The following is a 21,010-nucleotide window of genomic DNA, read 5'->3' as shown; positions in this document are numbered from 1 at the left end:
CTTTTTCAGGGAGTTCCTTGAGCAAATGGTGTAGTTTCTTTTGGTAACCCTCAGTGGAATCAGAGGGTAATGGCTTGTAGAAAATGGTGTTGGAGAGCTGCCTAGCAGCCTCTTGATCATTTTCCGACCTATTCATGATTATGATGTCAGAGTTGTTTCTGAGGCTGTGGATGGCATTGTGTTCTGCACGACTGAGCTTATGGGGCAAGTGATGCTGCTTTTCCACAATTTCAGCCCATGCACATCGGCTGATGTAGTTTCTGGTTTTTGGAGAAGACAAGAATATCATCTAAATAAACAACAGATTGTTCCAGCATGTCCTGAAAATAGTCATTTATGAAATGCTGCAATGTAGAGGCGTTACTTAGCCCAAATGGCATAGCTAGAACATGAGAACAGCCATACTGGGTCAGAACAAAGGTCCATCTAGCCCAGTATCCTGTCTTCTGACAGTGGCCAATGCCAGTTGCCCCAGAGGGAATGAACAGAACAGGTAATCCTCAAGTAATCCATTCCCTGTCAGTTATTCCCAGCTTCTGGCAAACGAAATACTCAAAATGCCTGAATGGAACCTGGAATACCATCTTCCATTCTTTGTCTTCCTTGGTATGAACCAGATTGCAGAATCTGTGAAGTTTAGGGAAAAAACAGACAAGCAAAGTGTTTCAAAAAGTTTATTAAGTGTCAAAGGGTAGCAATTTTGAACAGTCTCTCTATTCAAAGACCAGTGAACAACGCAGGGGCCAGGGAGATGTCTTTTTTCATAACAAAAAAGATTGGAACCTCTGCTGGAAAGGCAGAAGGACAAATAAACCTCTTCTGGAAATTCTTATGGAAGTATTCCTGGAACATTTGAAGGTTCAGTCCTTAGAGGGAGTATGAAGTAATCATAATTGTGATGTGTCGGTAAGACATCCGCTCTCTTTTTATCAAAGACGTCAGCGAAGTCTGAATATTTCCCCGCAATACCTGAAGTGGGTGAGAGGGTGAAGGAGAGGGCGGCAGCTATCTTTGAACATCGCCCTTCAGCAGCTCCATTGTGAGAGGGTTTGGATCTGACACCAACCTTGGGAGACATAACTGGCAGCAGAATCTTGACATAAAGCACACCATGCCTGACCCCTACTGGATGCACAGGTCATGGTCATCCAGCCAAGGAATGATGGGGGAATGAGCGGCACAAATCGGTCCAAATTGCAGAATCTCCTGGAGTGTGGTCCGAGTCAGCAGTGTCGTCTGGTGAATAACAGGGCCAGAGGAGTGGGGGACCCATCCAATGGATTCCATCAAATCAGGGATGCTGTTACACTGAGTGGGAATGTTATGGGTCCAAGTAAAATCTAGGTCCATGAAGTTGTTAGAGGCCCGAGTCCACCAGTGCCCTTAGCTAAACTTCAAACATGGCAGGGTGTTGTAGCCAAAGAGGAAGTTGGAGGGTGGTGGCTCACTAGCCAACTACAGCCAGGTTACTGTTTGACATAAAGGGCTCTCCCAACTGGGACAGGACACGAGTCTTACTGAGACACCACTGTACATAGTGCCCGGGTTCCCGCAATATAAGCATAAATCTGGAGCTCACTGCAGGTTCCTTTCTGTGTTGGCAAGGCAAGGTCGAATTTCTTCAGCCTGTGGGTGTAGAAAACTGAACTTCCTTTCTAGTTGATGTTTGGCCAGGTGATCATCAATGCTGATGAACAGCCTGACCAGAGCATTTAGGTCAGACAGTGGCTCTACCTGCACCAGCTTGTCTTTGATTTCTTCATTCAAGCTATGCCGGAAATGGTAGTGCTGTGCTGCACTGATTCATTCCATCTAGTGTCAGCCACTAAGTGCCAGAATTCCATGGCGAATTTGGCTAATGGTCTATTCCCTAGAGTAGGAGCCAAAGCACCGTTGGCAGAGCAGGTACAATTCAGGTCATTGAAACAACTGCCATTTCTTCATGGAATTCCTCAAGCTGCCCTAACAAGGGGCTGGAAGTCTCCTAGAGAGGGGACTGTTAATAGGCTGATGAGTCCACATCAGGCCTGGTCAGTGGGAAATGACAGAGGTCATCACATGAACAGGAGGCAGCACTGATTCAGGAAGTTGCATAATTTCCCACAGTCACTGTCAAACTGGGCTAGCAGCAGAATTTTCAGTTCCTGAACCGGGGCCCTGGATAGTGAGACCTGTGCCTGCAGGGCCATGATTTGGATCTGTAGCTTCTGCAAGGTGCCCATTACCTCTGTGAGGAAGACGGAGACCTTAATGGGGGTCAACCTCACAGCAGAACCTCATCTTCAGTCTTTGTCTTGCAGGCTGCTCAATTTGTCAGGAACAGGACCGGGAGGTTAGCAGTTGGTCTTAGTGGTTGGAGCCATGGGGGAGGCCAACTCTGGAGGTTAGAGCTGAGTGGAGAATCCGAGCTATGGGATGTCCAGGGGCACAGTCAAGAGCAAAACTGAGGTCAGAGCCAGGGATCAGAAGCCAAATACCAGAGCCAGTAGGTGAACTGGAGTCATGGTCAGGAAGCAGAGCCAGGGATGGAGAAGGGCAGGCTGGGCAGGAACAGGCACACAAAGCAGGAACTGGAGCTGTCACAAGACCAGGCACAGGCTGGAAGGGTGCAGGAGCAGGCACTGGGGAAACATGATCAAACACAGCTGCAGTGTGGGCTGGATTGAGCAGCCACTGAGCTCTGGCTGCTGCTGGGTCAAGTAGTAACATAGCCCTGCCCCTCCACCAGTCAGGAAGTGCAATCAGACAGCCCCTGGCCAGGATCAGCTATGCTCATTCTATTGGTAGGAGATTGACTGTGCTGCAATTGGCTCCCTGACATCTGCATCAGCTGTTATGAAAAAAGCATTTCTTGGGTCATCCCACTCTACAAACAGCAGCCGTAGCAAACCCTTGAGTGGTGCTTTAATGTTCTTGGCATCCGTTCACGTGATCTATATAATAGAGGCTTTGTCTGTCTCAGAGAATCCAGACAACAGTCTGATACATAAATTTCAAATTCAGCGGCTCATGAAAAGTATGACTGGGTTAGTGATTCAAAACAGTGGTTCCAATTCCCCAGTGAAGGGAAGATCTCGCCAACCTGAGCAACCATAGATGACGTGATTGAATGGTGTTGCTCGATGTTGGAAAGTCTCAACTCCTATGACAGAGGGCTTATTCAGTAAGAGAATTCATGCTGAGTTGTTCTAGTGGATTGCCGTGTTCTACAGAGAACAAACTGTGAAGAAAAATGTTCTATAGTTACATGAAAGAAACTTCTTTATATATTTATACATACACACTGTGATACAGGAGGGCCAGGGAGCAGTGGGAGAGTGCTAGAAGGGAAATATATAAGCTCAAGGCTAATTAAGGCGTGGTTCCCTGTAGACTAGGGAAGGTGGCTGCAGGTTAATTGGAGCACCTGCAGTCAATTAAGGCCCTGTTAGGAACCTAATAAAACCCTGTGCGTCAGGCAGACGGGAGGAGGAGAAAGGACTGGAGCTTGGAGGTGTGTTGAGAGATTTGGAAGACCTGAGAACTGAAGTAAGGGAGACCCTGCCCAGCAGGACAGGGAGACTCCCTTCCCCCCCAACATCTAAGGACCAAGGGTAACCCCACCTAAGGGGGACGACGGTAAGAAACCCACAGGGGGGTTGAGAGCGAGGAGCAAACCCAGACCCCTCCCCCGCTTCCCTCCTCTACCACCTTCCCAGGCTAGTAGCGGCGCCCTCGGCACCCAAGAGCAGGGGCAAAGGGTGGCATCTTAGCTCCCCGCCAAGAAAAGTGCAGGACCCACCAGATTAAAATTGGCCATCTTGCCACAACACACGCGCACACACACAATTAACAGCATGAACAGATGTCTGATCTTCCAACATTCAGAATCCAATTATATAAATTAATAGGTAAGTCAGATACAGCGGATTTTGTTATTTTTGACCAGCCAAACCTGAAGCAAAGATTAAATCCTTGTTAACTTGATCCTATGTGAATTGACTTCCATTTGGAAACCCCCTTTTTTTAAAGGAACTCAGTGGGGCGAAACAGACTCTGGTTTCTCCAGTATCATCCAGTAGACATTGCTGTTTGCTGAGTTCCATGGTACAGAATCTCAGGGTTTCTACTACTTTGTACTTGACCAAACAGTAATGTCACCCTGAAGACAGAATGTCATCTTTTGAATATTAGAGGGAAAACTAGCTTTGTTCTTTTTCCTAGCTGGAAGACACTTCTGATGAGACCTATTTGAACCATCACACCAAGTATGAGGAGCTTGAACGAGCCCGATGGGATTCGTGGGCAGCAGCTGTTTCCCACAAGCGAGGAAACAGGTATCAGTTTCTCATTAGCACTATGTAGCAAGGCATGGAAGCAAGAATCTTTATTTCTTCTTCATGTTAAACTATACAGAGATCCTGCTTTGGGGTTGTCACATTCTGGGTTGCACTCCAGACCAGTGAGGGGTTGTGTTGTCATAACTCCCAACGTGGGCCACTCACAACATGTATTCTACACTGATCAGCCCTCTCCTGGACAGTTCAGCTGTTAAAGGTCCATTGTCCCCGTAAAGGGTTAACATTCAACAATCTGCTTCTTGAACTGTTAGCAAACAGTTCAGTTTAAACACAGCACTGGATTGGTTTAGATTAAAAAATAAAACAAGATTATTAACAAAAGAAGATAGGATTTTAAGTGGATTCAGGTACCAGGTATTAATGTCAGAAATGGTTACAAGAGAAATAAAGACAAAATGCTTTCTAGTAGCTAAAATTTAAGAAGCTAGATTTGGTTCAAGGTAAAATCCTTACAACATGTTCCCAGCAATAAGGCTGACCAAATTCTCAAGTCATACCTCCCCAAAAAATCAAAAGGCTGGTTCCTTTGTCATCTTAGGTGAAAGAGAAAGAGCTAGAGCTTGGGGTTCCTCTTCAAGTGCTTGCTCATGTCCATTCCATATTAGGTGTGTGTGCTCGCCACATGTACTGGTGCCAGAAGTTTTTCCCTCAGCAGTATCCATAGGGGACCGGCTCTTATGCCCTCTGGAGTGGCGCCTGCATGGCATGATATAAGGGGCACCGCTGGCTCCCCCCACCCTCAGTTCGTTCTTGCCGCCAGTGATGGTGCTGGAACATCATCTGCTTCAGCTAGCATTGTTTCATTCTCTGTTCTTGCAAACTTTGAAAACCTGTAATATAGTTGTATGTAGTTAATATAATATATAATATTATATATAATATAGTTGTATATAGTTAATAGTTGAATTAGTTACCCTTAGTAATAGTTCTTGAATGGGACTCAGCCGGGGGACAGGACGGGACGTGTCCCGGTCCCCAGGCTTTAAGCCCTGCGATGGTTGCAAATAGCCTTTGCCCATCAATAATCCACATAGTAGCTGCTTACGGTGCTTGGGTGAGGGGCACGTAAGCGACAAGTGTCATCTTTGTAAGTCATTCAAACCTAGGATGAAAAAGGAGTGGGACAATCGCTTAAAGGTGCTCCTGATGGAGTCAGCACTCACTCCGGCACCGAAGCACCAGTCCGACTCGGCACCGAGCACCATGGCGTCAGTGCTGTCCATGAGCCGGCACCGGTCCCCCTCCACAGCTCTGGCCAAGAAGCTGAAGAAGACTGGGAGGAGGAAGATGGCCTACTTCCCACAAGGGAAAAGACAGGGCTGGGGGTGAACCAAGACCCACGCCAGGCAGCTCAACGCCTCCTTTGGGAAGTCAGGCCCCAGCTCAAGCCGAGCAGTGCAGCCCATCCCATGCTTTGCCTGCAACTCCAGATAGCAGTACAAACCTCTGCCAGCTACAAGTGCCATCGAGGCCCTGCAGGCAGTTCAAGAGATCCTGATGCTTCCAGTGCCGCCCACACTGGCTCCAGCGGTATCCAGGTCTCGGGGTAAACCCGCCTTGGGATCTCCATGTGTCCCCACCTCAGCGGCACAGTTCCCCTTCACGTGGAACGTCCCGCTACTGCTCACCCGCATGAAGCCATCACACCTCAGATAGGCAGGGTCAACGGAGCCCTCTTCGGTCCCCGCACCTTGGGCACAGACTGCGGGATTCGAAGCACACCTGTCTGGTAGTCTGGCACAGACACACCGAGGCATGCGCCCCCAGGCAGGAGCACCAAGACCAACCCCTCGCATCGCCAAGAGCTCGGTATAGATCCAGGGGTCAAGGTCACGAGACTGCAGTCGTCCATCTCCGAGATGGGGATCACCATGTTTGGGGATTTCCTCCTGGCAGCTGGCACGTGTACCGGTCGGGTAGAGTAAGGCGTAGATCACTGGTTTCCGATGCCAATACGCCGAAGGCCATCGGTCCCCAAAGCCCCAGCCAAGACATTCATCCTGCTCAGACAGGTCTGCCTCCAGGGGCAGCGACCGGCATTGGTCAGATAAGAGCCACCGCTCCACCCAATCCTGGTCGTTGGGTAGCAACCGCTCCGGCACTGAGCAGGGCTTTCTAACTGCGGGACAGCCTCCAGTTTCTGCGGTGCTGCCTACATCAGCAGCACCAAAATCTGTCCCATGGCCCCAGGCACAATGGCCAGCGCCATGGAACCCCTGGGGGTTCACCCAGGCTTCCCAGTCTGGTCGCTTGGTGTCGGGAGCCTCAGCCTGGCCTGCGGCCTCAGCATCCCAAACCCCTCCAGTACCCAAGACTTTGAGGGGGAAGGATCCCACAGGTCCAGGAGGACTTGGGGGAGCAGCCTACTAGACCACCAATGAACGTGGAGGTTCCTGTGGTACTGGCATCGTCCTCGTCATCACCAGACAAGGCTATCACAGAGGCGCCTCACCCAGTTCCTCAGGATGACGCTAAAGCACACCAGGAATTATTAAAGCGGGTTGCATCTAACCTGGGGCTCCAGGCCGAGGAGTTGGAAGAACCTTCAGACTCCTTGTTTGATGTCCTCTGCTTCTTGGCCCCTGCCAGGGTGGCCCTTACCCCTTCATGAGGGGGTATCAAAGATTACCACCACCCTGTGGCAGACTCCCTCCTCTTTGCCCCCTATCTCTAAAGGGTTGAATGCAAGTACTTTGTGCCAACAAAAGGGCATGAGTACCTATACTCCCACCCAGCCCCCAATTCCCTTGTGATTTGAGGCAGTTAGCCCCTGGTTGGCCTTGCCTCTCTGTGGTTATCCCCAAAAATAAAGACTCAAGGAGGCTGGATCTTTTTGGGCATAAGACTTGTTCGTCTTCTAGCCTGCAATTGAGAGTGGCCAATCACCAAGCCCTCCTTGGCTACTATGATTACAACATGTGGCAGGCCACAGGCAAGTTCCAGGATTCGCTCCCTGAAGGGTCCAGGAAGGAATTCCGGACAATCCTCGAGGGCACGACAGCAGCCAGACAGCCCTCCAGGCGGCTTCTGATGCGGCAGACTCTGCAGCCCACACCATGGCCTCTGCCATCTCCATGCTGCAAGCTTCCTGGCTGCTCCTCTCAGGCTTGTCCACCAAGGCTCAGCAGTCGATGCAGGAACTTCCCTTCGACGGCCAGGCCCTATTTGCAGAGCAGACTGATACCAAGCTGCATGGTTTAAAGGATTCCTGTACCACCCTGAAAATGCTGGGACGGTACGTCCCAGGCCCAGCACGTAAGCAGTTCAAACCGCAACAGCCTCAGGGACAAGGGAGCCAGCCTCAGCAGGACTCGCCTCACAAGAAGGCCAATGGCTACGAACGCCACCCTCTGCTCAGTTGGGCTCCACCTGGAATAAGCAAGGGGCCAAGCGACCACTTTGAGGGTGCGCCAGAGGGCGACCTACCAGATTATTCCCTGGATCCATCTTCCCAGGTCTTTTCTAAACGCCTTTCACTTTTCCTCCCTGCATGGATCACAATAACCTCAGACCGCTGAGTCCTGAACACAGTGGCGCAGGGCTATACCCTTCAGTTTCTTTCTACACCCCTTCCCTGTCCCTCTTCAGGGATCCTGCGCAGGAGGTCCAAGGTTTTCTGCAGATGGGGGCGGTGGAGGAAGTTTGTCTAGAGTATAGGAACAGGGGCGTTTATTCCTGATACTTTTTTATCCCAAAGGCCAAGGGCGGTCTGCGTCCCATTTTGGACCTGCGAGACCTCAACAAGTACCTAAAGAAGCTGAAGTTCCGCATGGTCTCCCTGGCCTCTATCATCCCCTCCCTGGATCCGAGAGACTGGTATGCCGCCCTTGACTTAAATGACGCATACTTTCACATAGTGATCTTCCAAGGACACAGACGTTTTCTCCATTTCACAGTGGGATCGGGCCACTACCAATTTATGGTCCTCCCGTTTGGCCTGGCGACTGCACCAACAGTGTTTACCAAGTACATGTCGGTGGTGACAGCTTACCTCAGGCGCCGGGGTATCCAGATCTACCTGTACCTCGATGACTGGCTCGTCAAGGGCAGCTCCAGGTCTCAGGTGCAAAGGTATGTTGCGGTGCTTGCAAACCACTTGCCACTCCCTGGGCCTACTGGTGAATGACAAAAAGTAGACGTTCATTCCAGAGCAAGGGATAGAATTCATCGGGGTGGCGCTTGACTCAACCTGCACGAGAGTGTTCCTGCCACTAGAAAGCTTTTGGGCCTTGACAGACCTTATCGCAGAAATGTCTGCGTTTCCCGACTACAGCCAGGGTCTGCCTTCGTCTGCTGGGCCACATGGCAGCTTGCACGAACGCTGTCCGCCATGCCAGGCTCCGGATGCGGCCCCTGCAGCAATGGCTGACGACTGCCTCTTCCCAGTCCATCAAGTTGGTGTTAGATGCCTCGGACCTCAGCTGAGGTGTGCACCTCAGAGATCTCCAGACCCATGGTATGTGGTCCTCGGAGGAGATGGTGCTCCACATAAACATCAAAGAACTCAGAGCGGTCTGATTGGCATGCAGTGTCTTCCTACCTCACCTGTCGGGCAAGGTGGTGAGAGTCCTGACGGATAACACAGCCTCGATGGTCTACATCAACAGGAAAGGGGGAGCGTGCTCATCAGCTCTCTGCCAAGAGGCCCTCTGGCTCTGGAACTTCTGTGTCAACGAGATCCACCTGGAGGCTTGTCACCTCCCTGGCATCAAGAACACGCTAGCGGATCACCTCAGCAGGGCATTCTCTTCTCACCATGAGTGGTTTCTCCACCAGGAGGTAGCCTACATGGTCTTTCAGAGGTGGGGAACTCCCTGGTGGACCTGTTCACCACCAGGCAAAACAGAAAATGTCATCGGTTTTGGTCTGGGCAAGGACTCCCTCTCCAATGCCTTCCTCCTGTCATGGTCAGGGGGCGATGTACGCATTCCCTCCGATCCTGCTCATCACCAAGGTCCTGGCAAAGATCAAGAGAGACAGCGTGCGGGTTATCATGAGTGCCCCAGTGTGGCCTCGCCAGCACTGGTTCGGCACACTCATGAACCTGTCAGTAGCCCCTCCCTGGCCCCGCCCAACCCACTGGATCTTCTGTCACAGGATCACGGTCGGCTCTTACACCCCCAGCTTCTGGTCCCTCCACCTCTCGGCGTGGATTCTGCATGACTGAAGCCAGAGGAGCAGACCTGTTCAGAGGAGGTCCAACAGGTCTTCCTGGGAAGTAGGAAGCCCTCAACTAGACTGACTTACCTGGCCAAGTGGATGAAGTTTTTCCACTGGGCCTCCAAGAGTGGCATCTCTCCTTTGCAATCTTCCATACAGGCTGTCCTAGACTACCTGCTTCATTTGAGAAACCAGGGCCTGGCACACTCTTCTGTTAGAGTGCATCTCATGGCCATCTCTGCTTTTCACCCGCTGATCCAAGGAGAGATGGAGTTTTCCCATGACATGACTCTCAGATTCTTGAGAGGGCTTGAGAGACTCTTCCCACAGGTACGGACTTCTGTCCCACAACAGGATCTTAACTTGGTCCTCTCTAGGCTCACAGACCTGCCCTTTGAGCCGCTGGGTTCCTGTTCCTTGTCCCATCTGTCATGGAAGGTTGCGTTCCTGGTGGTGGTGACGTTGGCAAGACGGGTCTCTGAAATTAAAGCCTTGACCTCAGAACCGCAGTACAGTCTTCTACGAAGACAAGGTTCAGCTGCAGCCCGACCCAGCCTTCCTGCCGAAGGTGGTGTCGTCCTTCAATATGAACCAGGACTATTTCCTCCCAGTGTTCTGTCCCAAACCACAGAAGACTAGTGAAGAGAGGCGTCTTCATGGGCTGGATGTCCAAAGGTCCTTGGCTTTTTACTTAGAATGTACCAAGCCTTTCTGTTAATCAATTCAGCTTTTCATCACTACAACGGATAGGATGAGAAGGGCCTTCTGGTGTCATCGCAGAGGATTTCCAATTGGATTATCTCATGCATAAGGACCTGTTGTGACCTGGTGGGGTTCTGCTGCCGCCCATTGTCAGAATCCACTCGACTAGAGTGCAGGCATCTTCAGCAGCCTTCCTGGCGCACATCCCTATCCAGGACATCTCTAGAGCCGCAACGTGGTCCTCTGTCCACACGTTCACGGCCCATTATGCCATCACTCAGCAGGGCATGGACGACGCTGGGTTCGGCAGAGCTGTGTTGCAATCTACACATCCGTGAACTCCTGCCCACCTCCAGGGGTATTGCTTTGGAGTCACCTAATATGGAATGGACATGAGCAAGCATTCAAAGAAGAAAAGACAGTTACCTTTTCCATAACTGATGTTCTTCGAGATGTGTTGATTATGTCCATTCCATGACCCGCCCTCCTCCCCCCACTGTCGGAGTTTCCAGCAAGAAGGAACTGAGGGTGAGGGGAGCTGGCGGTGCCCCTTATACTGTGCCATGCGGGCGCCACTCCAGAGGGCGCCAGAGCAGGTCCCCTACGGATACTACTGAGCGAAAAACTTCTGGCACCAATGCATGTGGCGAGCACACACCTAATATGGAATGGACATGAGCAACACATCTCGAAGAACACAGTTACGAAAAAGGTAACTGTCTTTTTTTCTGCCCCTTTCTTTTGTAGTCCAGTTAACCTTGGAAGAGGATTCTTCTCAGGGTTACACCTCAAAGCAATATTTATTCAAAGAGTGAAGAAGGTGACATGGAGTCTGGTGAAGAGGGAGGTTCCATGTTCTTTGTTCTCACTTATGTTTGCTGAAATGCAGTTTTCTTTGTCTCCTGCCATCTCCTCTCCCTACTGTCTCAAGGACCCTGTTTACTACTTTTATGTAAATTGAGGTAAACGGAACATTTCTTGGTTCAGGATACTTCCGTCTAGGTTGGGCTGTGTAGTTTGAACATAACCTAAGAACATCATGCAGTGGGATTTAATAATTTTACGTATAATATTGCCACATACATTTCACCATGATATTATTGACCAGTGAGTTATTAGTTTTCAAATGGTATGTCACAAGTCATATTTTGTACAAAGATTATATAACAGCATGTAGGGTGTGAATACAGAGGTGCTTTTGGTCACGGTTCCAAGGTATTTGACGTAATACCACAACATGTTGATTTTTAAAAAAAACTTGCATTATGTGGAATTAACAGGGCACACTTTACACATTAGATGGATTAAAAACTGGCTCAACTGATGGATCTCAAAATGTAGTTGTTAACTGGAGATATCAATGGTCAAGACTGTTTCTAGAAGGGGTCCCCAGGCATTGGTTCTTGGTCCAATGCTATTTAATATTTTTATCAACTATCTAGACAAACTTAAATTTTTGATAAAGTTATCAGATGACTAAGAGTGTTAATGAGGAGGACAGGTGACTGTTACCGGGTGATAAGGATCACCAGGAACATTCATACAAAATGCATTTTAATAAGTCAAATACAAGGTAATGCATCTGAGAACAAAGAATGCCGGTTATATCTACAGGATGGGAAACTCTGTCATGACTCAGAGAAGGACTATGGGGTCATCACAGATCAGTGGTTCTCAACCAAGGGTACTTGTACTCCTGGGGGTACGCAGCAGTCTTCCAGGGGAACATCAGCTCATATAGTTATTTGCCTAGTTTTACAACAGACTACATAAAAAGCATTAGTGAAGTCAGTATAAACTAAAATTTCATACGACTTGTTTATAGTGCTCTATATACTATACGTTGAAATGTAACTACAATATTTATATTCCAATTGATTTTATAATTAAATGGTAAAAATGATAGCAATTTTTCAGAAATAGTGTGCTGTGACACTTTTTTGTATTTTTGTGTCTGATTTTGTAAGCAAGTAGTTTTTAAGTGAGGTGAAACGTGGGAGTATGCAAGACAAATCAGACTCCTGAAAGGCATACAGCAGTCTGGAAAGGTTGGGAGCCACTGTCGTAGATTATCACCTTACCATGACCTTTCAGTCCAATGCTGTGGCAAAAAGACCGACTGCAGTCCTTGGATGTATAAAAAGGGGACAGTAGAAAAGCGACCTTGCCGCTCTACACTGCATTGGTAAGACTGCTACTACCATATAGAATCCAGTTCTGGTGTCCACACTTCAAGAAGGAAGTGGAAATGCAGCAGAGAGTTCAAAGAAGGGCCACAAAAATAATCAGGAAGCTGGAAAGTAAGGAGTCTCAGCTTATTGAAAAGAAGATGGAGAGATGACTTGATCACTGTCTCTAGGGCTTTAGGCACTTACATGTGGACAAGAGGTCTTATAGTGGGGCATTTTTCAACCTTGCTGACAAAGGTATAACAAGAGCCCGTGGCTGGAAGTTGAAGTTGGACAAATTCAACCTTGTAATAAGATATAATTTCCTAGCAATGAGGGTGATTAAACATTGGAACAGCTTACCAGGTGATATGGTGGAATTCCCAACGCTTGGAGTCTGTAAGGTGGAAATCAAATACCTTTCTAAAATATGTGCTTTAATGCAGGTCTGGGAGAAATTCTATGGCCCGGGAGGATGGGGATGCAGAGGGAGAGGAAGTTGTTGTGTCAGATTGGTGGTCTCTTCTGGCCTTGGAATCTAAGACTCTTATCAGTCCCCCATTCATCCCCTTCCTTCATGCATCATGGGGAAAACAGGATTGTCTGCATTGCTCCGAACATACTCATTGCAGCTCTGCATTAAGACAATGACTATAATCAAATTTTGTGCTTCTGTGCATCAGCTGATCACCTGCAGGGATCAGGAAGGAATTTTTTCCCCAGTGCATAATTAGATATATTCTGTTTGGTTTTTACCTTCTTCAGAAGCATCGGACATAGGCCACAATTGGAGCTGGGACACCAGGCAGGGTGAACCAGTTCTTAGGTGATACAGAGAATTCATTTTAAATGCCTGCTGGTGTCTTGCTCACACGTTCAGGGTCTAACTAATTGCCAGATTTGGAGTCAGGAAGGAATTTCCCCTCAGGGTCAGATTGACAGGGGCATTGGGATTTTTCACATTCCTCTGCAGCATGGGGCATGCATCGATTGCTGGGAAGATCTGGGCAGATCTCATTTAATCAATTTCCTGCCATTGTTGGGGCCTCAGGCATTGGTGGTACCTAAAACTCTCCTGGTCTCTGCCAGTGGCACAACAGTTCAGTCTTCTAAGGAGTGAATGAACTCTATAGAAGTATTTGAATGAAATGTAATGGCCAGAGATATCATCTAATCTGATTTCTTTATATCACTGTCCGTTCTGGCCTTATACTTTGTGAAACTATGGTCGTTGTGAGCAAAGAAATCCTTGGCTGCTGATGATGTGGTTCATGTAACCAGTCTGCTGTGCTGACAAGCAAAGTGTTGATGAAATGTATATAGGATAGGGCCAGCTCATCAGAGTAGTGACACAGCATGTTATCATGTCACATGAGAAATTAGTTTCATACTAAGCTTGGGCCCTCATGTCTCATGCTAGGAACTAATAAGTTAGTGCAAACTCCATGTCCTTTTTTCAAATTACATCCCTTTAGCTTACCTAGGAGTGGAGTTGACAGATTGTAAACATGGGAATTTCTTCCAGCTCTCCTTGGTTAGACAGCAGGTCATAACATGCTGGAAAGGAGAAGAGAAATTTGGAAACCTGGAGTGGTGGGGGAGGGGGGTACAATGAACATATGTCAGGCCCTGAGGAGGAGGTGAAAGGATTTCAAATAAAAAAATGTGTGTGTGCAGTCAGAAACAGGAGGCAGGACTCTTCAGTATAACTTCCAATTACAGCAATCTGTTTGCCTCTGTACTTAGTAGTAGATGGTTTATACTGTTTTATCTCAGATTCCCCAAAGTCTCACATGAGAAAAAGCAGCTAGCAAATACTTTCTTAATCTTAAAATTCACCACCACCAAAATTGGCAGAAATTGCCCAAGAAAATTGTGAGCTATTGTAGCAGACAATGGGGGAGAAGCTGCAATTCGGGGCAAAGCACTAATTGCTGGAGACCATGACCAGCTGCTTGAATAAAGGAGGTATACAATGATTAATTCCAAACTTCTCTCAGTTTTGTGGCTCACATGTGCAGTATGCGGTGGCTTATTTTTATTTGAGTTCCATGTTAGTATGTAGTTATGTTCCTGTCTCTCATAGACTTTAAGACCAGAAGTGACCATCATGATCATCTAGTCTGACCTGCTGCACATCGCAGGCCACAGAACCTCACCCACCCACTCTTGTAATAGGCTTATAACCTCTGGCTGAGTTACTGAAGTTCTTAAATCTTGATTTAAAGATTTCAAGTTATAGAGAATCCGCCACTTACTCTAGTTTGAATCAGGAGTAAGTAACCTGGTGGAGGAGTTGCACTGTATGTAAGAGAGCAGTATGATTGCTCAGAGCTCCAGTATGAAACTGGAGAAAAGCCTGTTGAGTCTTTGGGTTAAGTTTAGAGGTGAGAGCAACAAGGGTGATGTCGTGGTGGTCATCTGCTACAGACCACCAGACCAGGAGGATGAGGTAGACAAGGCTTTCTTCGGACAATGAACAGAAGTTTCCAGATCACAAGCCCTGGTTCTTATGGGGGACTTCAATCACCCTGACATCTGCTGGGAGAGCAATACAGCAGTGCACAGACAATCCAGGAAGGTTTTGGAGAATGTTGAGGACAACCAGAACCAACTAGGGGCCGTGTTCCTCTTGACCTGCTGCTCTCAAACAGGGAGGAAGTAAGGGAAGTAGATGTGGTGGCAACCTGGGCAGCAGTGATCATGAGATGGTCAAGTTCAGGATCCTGACAAAAGGAAGAAAGGAGAACAGCAGACTATAGACCCTGGACTTCAGAAAAGCAGACTCAGGGAACTGATGGGCAGGATCCCCTGGGAGGCTAATATGAGTGGGAAAGGAGTCCAGGAGAGCTGGCTTTATTTTAAAGAAGTCTTGTTGAGGCCAAAGCACAATTGGAGTTGCAGCTAGCAAGGGATGTGAAGAGTAACAAGAAGGGTTCTTATAGATATGTTAGCAACAAAAAGGAGGTCAGGGTAAGTGTGGGACCCTTACTGAATGAAGGAGGCAACCTAGTGACAGGTGATGTGGAAAAAGCTGAAGTACTCGATGCTGCTTTCGCCTCAGTATTCACAGACCGGGTCAGCTCCCAGACTGCTCTACTGGGCAGCACGGTATGGGGAGGAGGTGAGCATCCCTCAGTGATGAAAGAACAGGTCAAGGACTATTTAGAAAAGCTGGACGTGCACAAGTCCATGGGGCTGGATGCAATGTATCCGAGGGAGTTGGCTGATGTGATTGCAGAGCCATTGGCCATTATCTTTGAAAACTTGTGGTGATTGGGGGAGATTCCGGAGATTGGAAAAAGGCTAATGTAGTGCCCATCTTTAAAAAAGGGAAGAAGGAGAATCAAGGGAACTACAGACCGATCAGCCTCACCTCGGTCCCTGGAAAAATCATGGAGCAGGTCCTCAAGAAATCTATTTTGAAGAACTTGGAGGAGAGGAAGGTGATCAGGAACAGTCAACGTAGATTCAACAAGGGCAAGTCATGCCAGACCAACATGATTGCCTCCTATGGTGAGATAACTGGCTCTGTGGATATGGGGAAAGCAGTGGACATGATATACCTTGACTTTAGCAAAGATTTTGATACAGTCTCCCACAGAATTCTTGCCAGCAAGTTAAAGTATGGATTGGATGAATGGACTATAAGGTGAATAGAAAGTTGGCTAGATTGACGGGCTCAACAGGTAGTGATCAACAGCTCCATGTCTAGTTGGCAGCCAGTATCAAGCAGAGTGCCCCAGCGGTCGGTCCTGGGGCCGGTTTTGTTCAGCATCTTCATTAATGATCTCGATGATGGGATGAATTGCACCCTCAGCAAGTTCGCGGATGATGCTAAACTGAGGGGAGAGGTAGATACGCTGAAGGGTAGGGATAGGGTCCAGAGTGACCTAGACAAATTGGAGGATTGGGCCAAAAGATAACTGATGAGGTTCAGAACAAGGACAAGTGCAGAGTCCTGCACTTAGGACAGAAGAATCCCATGCACTGCTACAGGCTGGGGCCCGACTGGCTAAGCGGCAATTCTGCAGAAAAGGACCTGGGGATTACAGTGGACAAGAAGCTGGATATGAGGTAACAGTGTGCCCTTGTTACCAAGAAGGCTAACAGCATATTGGACTGCCTTAGTAGGAACATTGCCAGCAGATTGCGGGAAGTGATTATTCCCCTCTATTTGGCACTGGTGAAGCCACATCTGGAGTATTGCATCCAGTTCCACCTCCCCTCCCCCACTGCAGAAAGGATGTGGACAAATTGGAAAGAGTCCAGCAGAGGGCAATGAAAATGTTCAGGGGTCTGGGGCACTTGACTTATGCGGAGAGGCTGAGGGAATTGGGCTTGTTTAATCTGCAGAAAAGAGGAGTGAGGGGGGATTTGATAGCAGCCTTCAACTACCTGAAGAGGGGTTCCAAAGAGGATGGCGCTAGGCTGTTCTCAGTGATGGCAGATGATAGAACAAGGAGCCATGGTCTCAAGTTGCAGTGGGGAAGGTCTAGGTTAGATATTAGGAAACACTATTTATTTCACAAGGAGGGTAAGAACATAAGAATGGCCATACTGGGTCAGACCGAAGGTCCATCCAGCCCAGTATCCTGCCTACCGACAGTGGCCAATGCCAGGTGCCCCAGAGGGAGTCAACCTAACAGATAATGATTGGGTGATCTCTCTCCTGCCATTCATCTCCACCCTCTGATAAACAGAGGCTAGGGACACCATTCCTTACCCATCCTGACTAATAGCCATTAATGGACTTATCCATGAATTTATCCAGTTCTCTTTTAAACCCTGATATAGTTCTAGCCTTCACAACCTCTCAGGCAAGGAGTTCCACAGGTTGACTGTGTGCTGAGTGAAGAACTACTTCCTTTTATTTGTTTTAAACCTGCTACCCATTAATTTCATTTGGTGGCCCCTAGTTCTTATATTTTGGGAACAAGTAAATAACTTTTCCTTACTTACTTTCTCCAAACCACTCATTATTTTATATACCTCTATCATGTCTCCTCTTTTCCAAGCTGAAAAGTCCTAGCCTCTTTACGCTCTCCTCATATGGGACCCGTTCCAAACCCGTAATCATTTTAGTTGCCCTTTTCTGAACCTTTTCTAATGCCAGTATGGTTTTCTAATGCCAGGTTGGTGAAGCACTGGAATGGGTTACCTAGAAAGGTGGTGGAATCTCCATCCATAGAGGTTTTTAAGGCCCAGCTTGACAAAGCCCTGGATGGGATGATTTAGTTGGTGTTGGTCCTGCTTTGAGCAGGGGATTGACTAGATGACCTCCTGAGCTCTCTTCCAACCCTAATCTTCTATGATTCTATGCTGCAGAGGAAGGTGAAAAAACCTCAATCTGACCTGGGGGGAAAATTCCTTCCTGACCCTTAAAAAAAGGGAAGGAGGAGGATCCGGGGAACTACAGGCCAGTCAGCCTCATTTCAGTCCCTGGAAAAATCATGGAGCAGGTCCTGAAGGAATCAATTCTGAAGTACTTAGAGGAGAGGGAAATGATCAGGAACAGTCAGCATGGATTCACCAAGGGCAAGTCATGCCTGACTAATCTAATTCCCTTCTGTGATGAGATAACTGGTTCTGTGGATGAGGGGAAAGCAGTGGACGTGTTATTCCTTGATTTTAGCAAAGCTTTTGACACGGTCTCTCACAGTATTCTTGCCAGCAAGTTAAAGAAATATGGGCTGGATGAATGGACTATAAGGTGGTGTGATGGGGCAAGGCCAGATGGCTATAGAAAAGTAGTGGGAGATAGATATATTAGCTCCAGTCTAATCAAATCCCTGGTACCAGGTTAAGTGAAATGTAAGCTGCTCCAGGTCAATTAAGACACCTGGGGCCAATTAAGAACTTTCCAGAGGGCAGGGAGAATGCTAGGTTGATTGGGACACCTGAAGCCAATCAGGGGCTGGCTGAAACTAGATAAAAGCCTCCCAGTCAGTCAGGTGGGTGGGCATGTCAGGAGCTGTGGGAGGAAGTTGTGCTGTTGGAGAGGCTGAGTAGTACACACCATATCAGGCACAAGGAAGGAGGGCCCTGAGGTAAGGGTGAAGTGGAGCGTGAGGAAGTGAGGGCTGCTGTGGGGGGAAGTAGCCCAGGGAATTGTACATGTCATGTTTCTAAAAGGTCAGCTACCATAGCTGATACTATTAGGGCCCCTGGGCTGGAGCCCAGAGTAGAGGGTGGGCCTGGGCTCCCCCCCACCATCACCTTTGCCCCCTGATTAATCACTGAGACTGGGAGACATCAGAGACTGTGCAAAGAAGGATAACTTCTCCTCACCTCCCTTGCTGGCTTATGATGAAAATGGCTCAGTAGACTGTGACCCTTGTCTCTAGAGAAAGAGGGGTTACATGGAGGGTCACAGTGAGCCCCTGAGGCTAGCGAAATCCACCAGGAAACGTGGGACCCACGGAGGCAAGGACAGAGCTTTGTCACAGAAAGCTGGCTAGATTGTCGGGTTCAACGTGTAGTGATCAATGGCTCCATGTCTAGTTGGCAGCCGGTATCAAGTGGAGTGCCCCAAGGGTTGGTCCTCGGGCCGGTTTTGTTCAATATCTTCATTAATGATCTGGAGGACGGCATGGATTGCACCCTCAGCAAGTTTGCAGAGGACACTAAACTGGGAGGAGAGGTAGATACGCTGGAGGGTAGGGATAGGATACAGAGGGACCTGGACAAATTAGAGGATTGAGCCAAAAGAAATCTGATGAGGTTCAACAAGGACAAGTGCAGAGTCCTGCACTTAGGATGGAAGAATCCCATGCACCGCTACAGACTAGGGACCGAATGGCTAGGCAGCAGTTCGGCAGAAAAGGACCTAGGGGTTACAGTGGACGAGAAGCTGGATATGAGTCAACAGTGTGCCCTTGACACTGAAGAAGGCCAATGGCATTTTGGGCTGTATAAGTAGGGGCATTGCCAGCAGATCGAGGGACATGATCGTTCCCCTTTATTCGACATTGGTGAGGCCTCATCTGGAGTACTGTGTCCAGTTTTGGGCCCCACACAAGAAGGATGTGAAAAAATTGTTAAACGTCCAGCGGAGGGCAACAAAAATGATTAGGGGATTGGAACACATGACTTATGAGGAGAGGCTGAGGGAACTGGGATTTTTTTAGTCTGCGGAAGAAGAATGAGAGAGGATTTGATAGCTGATTTCAACTACCTGAAAGGGGGTTCCAAAGAGGATGGATCTAGACTGTTTTCAGTGGTAGCAGATGACAGAACGAGGAGTAATGGTCTCAAGTTGCAGTGGGGAAGGTTTAGGTTGGATAGTAGGAAAAACTTTTTCACTAGGAGGGTGGTCAAGCACTGGAATGCGTTACCTAGGGAGGTGGTGGAATCTCCTTCCTTGGAAGTTTTTAAGGTCAGGCTTGACAAAGTCCTGGCTGGGATGATTTAGTTGGGGATTGGTCCTGCTTTGAGCAGCAGGTTGGACTAGATGACCTCCTGAGGTCCCTTCCAACCCTGATATTCTATGATTCTATGGCCCCAGATATGGTGATCAGTTAGACCCAGAGCATGTGGGCAAGACTGGGATACTAAACTGGGAGGAGTGGTAGATACGCTGGAGGGGAGGGATAGGATACAGAAGGACCTAGACCAATTGGAAGATTGGGCCAAAAGGAATCTGATGAGGTTCAATAAGGATAAGTGCAGGGTCCTGCACTTAGGACGGAAGAACCCAATGCACAGCTACAGACTAGGGACCGAATGGCTAGGCAGCAGTTCTGCAGAAAAGGACCTAGGGGTGACAGTGGACGAGAAGCTGGATATGAGTCAGCAGTGTGCCCTTGTTGCCAAGAAGGCCAATGGCATTTTGGGATGTATAAGTAGGGGCATAGCGAGCAGATCGAGGGACGTGATCGTTCCCCTCTATTCGACATTGGTGAGGCCTCATCTGGAGTACTGTGTGCAGTTTTGGGCCCCACACTTCAAGAAGGATGTGGATAAATTGGAGAGAGTCCAGCGAAGGGCAACAAAAATGATTAGGGGTCTGGAACACATGAGTTATGAGGAGAGGCTGAGGGAGCTGGGATTGTTTAGCCTGCAGAAGAGAAGAATGAGGGGGGATTTGATAGCTGCTTTCAACTACCTGAAAGGGGGTTCCAAAGAGGATGGCTCTAGACTGTTCTCAATGGTAGCAGATGACAGAACGAGGAGTAATGGTCTCAAGTTGCAGTGGAGGAGGTTTAGATTGGATATTAGGAAAAACTTTTTCACTAAGAGGGTGGTGAAACACTGGAATGCGTTACCTAGGGAGGTGGTAGAATCTCCTTCCTTAGAGGTTTTTAAGGTCAGGCTTGACAAAGCCCTGGCTGGGATGATTTAACTGGGAATTGGTCCTGCTTCGAGCAGGGGGTTGGACTAGATGACCTTCTGGGGTCCCTTCCAACCCTGATATTCTATGATTCTATGAAGACTCATCTAGGAAAGAATTCTCTTTAGTAACTCAGAGCCCTCCCACTCTACTGACCCATCTCTAGCCATTGGAGATATTTGCTAATAGCAGTCATTGATGGGCCATATGCCGTTTAGCCAATCATTCCATCCCCTCCATAAAATAAGCAAACTTACTCTTAAAACAAAAGTCAGGTTTTTTGCCCTCACTACTTCTTTAGGTAGGCT

The 21,010-nt window shown here is 48.2% G+C and overlaps 1 protein-coding gene and 1 long non-coding RNA gene across 16 annotated transcripts in view; one reads left to right on the top strand and one right to left on the bottom strand.

Annotated features, from left to right (window-relative positions):
• The window catches only part of LOC140907905 (KAT8 regulatory NSL complex subunit 1-like), a 147,126-nt gene that overhangs the window by 121,194 nt on the left and 4,922 nt on the right, over window positions 1-21,010 (top strand). For 10 of the 14 annotated variants that reach the window (XM_073334933.1, XM_073334934.1, XM_073334928.1 and 7 more), the window contains one exon: window positions 4,204-4,316. The exons of 1 other annotated variant lie outside the window; for it this stretch is intronic. In XM_073334933.1, the coding sequence (XP_073191034.1) occupies window positions 4,204-4,316 (113 nt within the window). Of the gene's footprint in view, window positions 1-935; window positions 3,327-4,203; window positions 4,317-15,703; window positions 20,339-21,010 lie in introns of those variants that run through there. 3 more of the 14 variants (XM_073334932.1, XM_073334931.1, XM_073334940.1) reach the window with 3 other exon arrangements.
• The window catches only part of LOC140907906 (uncharacterized), a 49,342-nt gene continuing 28,931 nt past the window's right edge, over window positions 600-21,010 (bottom strand). The window contains exon 4 of one of the 2 annotated variants that reach the window (XR_012157674.1): window positions 600-3,220. This is a non-coding gene — a long non-coding RNA (uncharacterized lncRNA). Of the gene's footprint in view, window positions 3,221-4,355; window positions 5,171-21,010 lie in introns of those variants that run through there. The other variant, XR_012157673.1, reaches the window with a different exon arrangement.

Source organism: Lepidochelys kempii, chromosome 2 (genome assembly GCF_965140265.1).
Source record: "Lepidochelys kempii isolate rLepKem1 chromosome 2, rLepKem1.hap2, whole genome shotgun sequence".
Classification (NCBI taxonomy): domain Eukaryota; kingdom Metazoa; phylum Chordata; order Testudines; family Cheloniidae; genus Lepidochelys; species Lepidochelys kempii.
The sequence above is the reverse complement of the archived record's forward strand: the minus strand, read 5'-3'. Positions and strand labels throughout refer to the sequence as shown.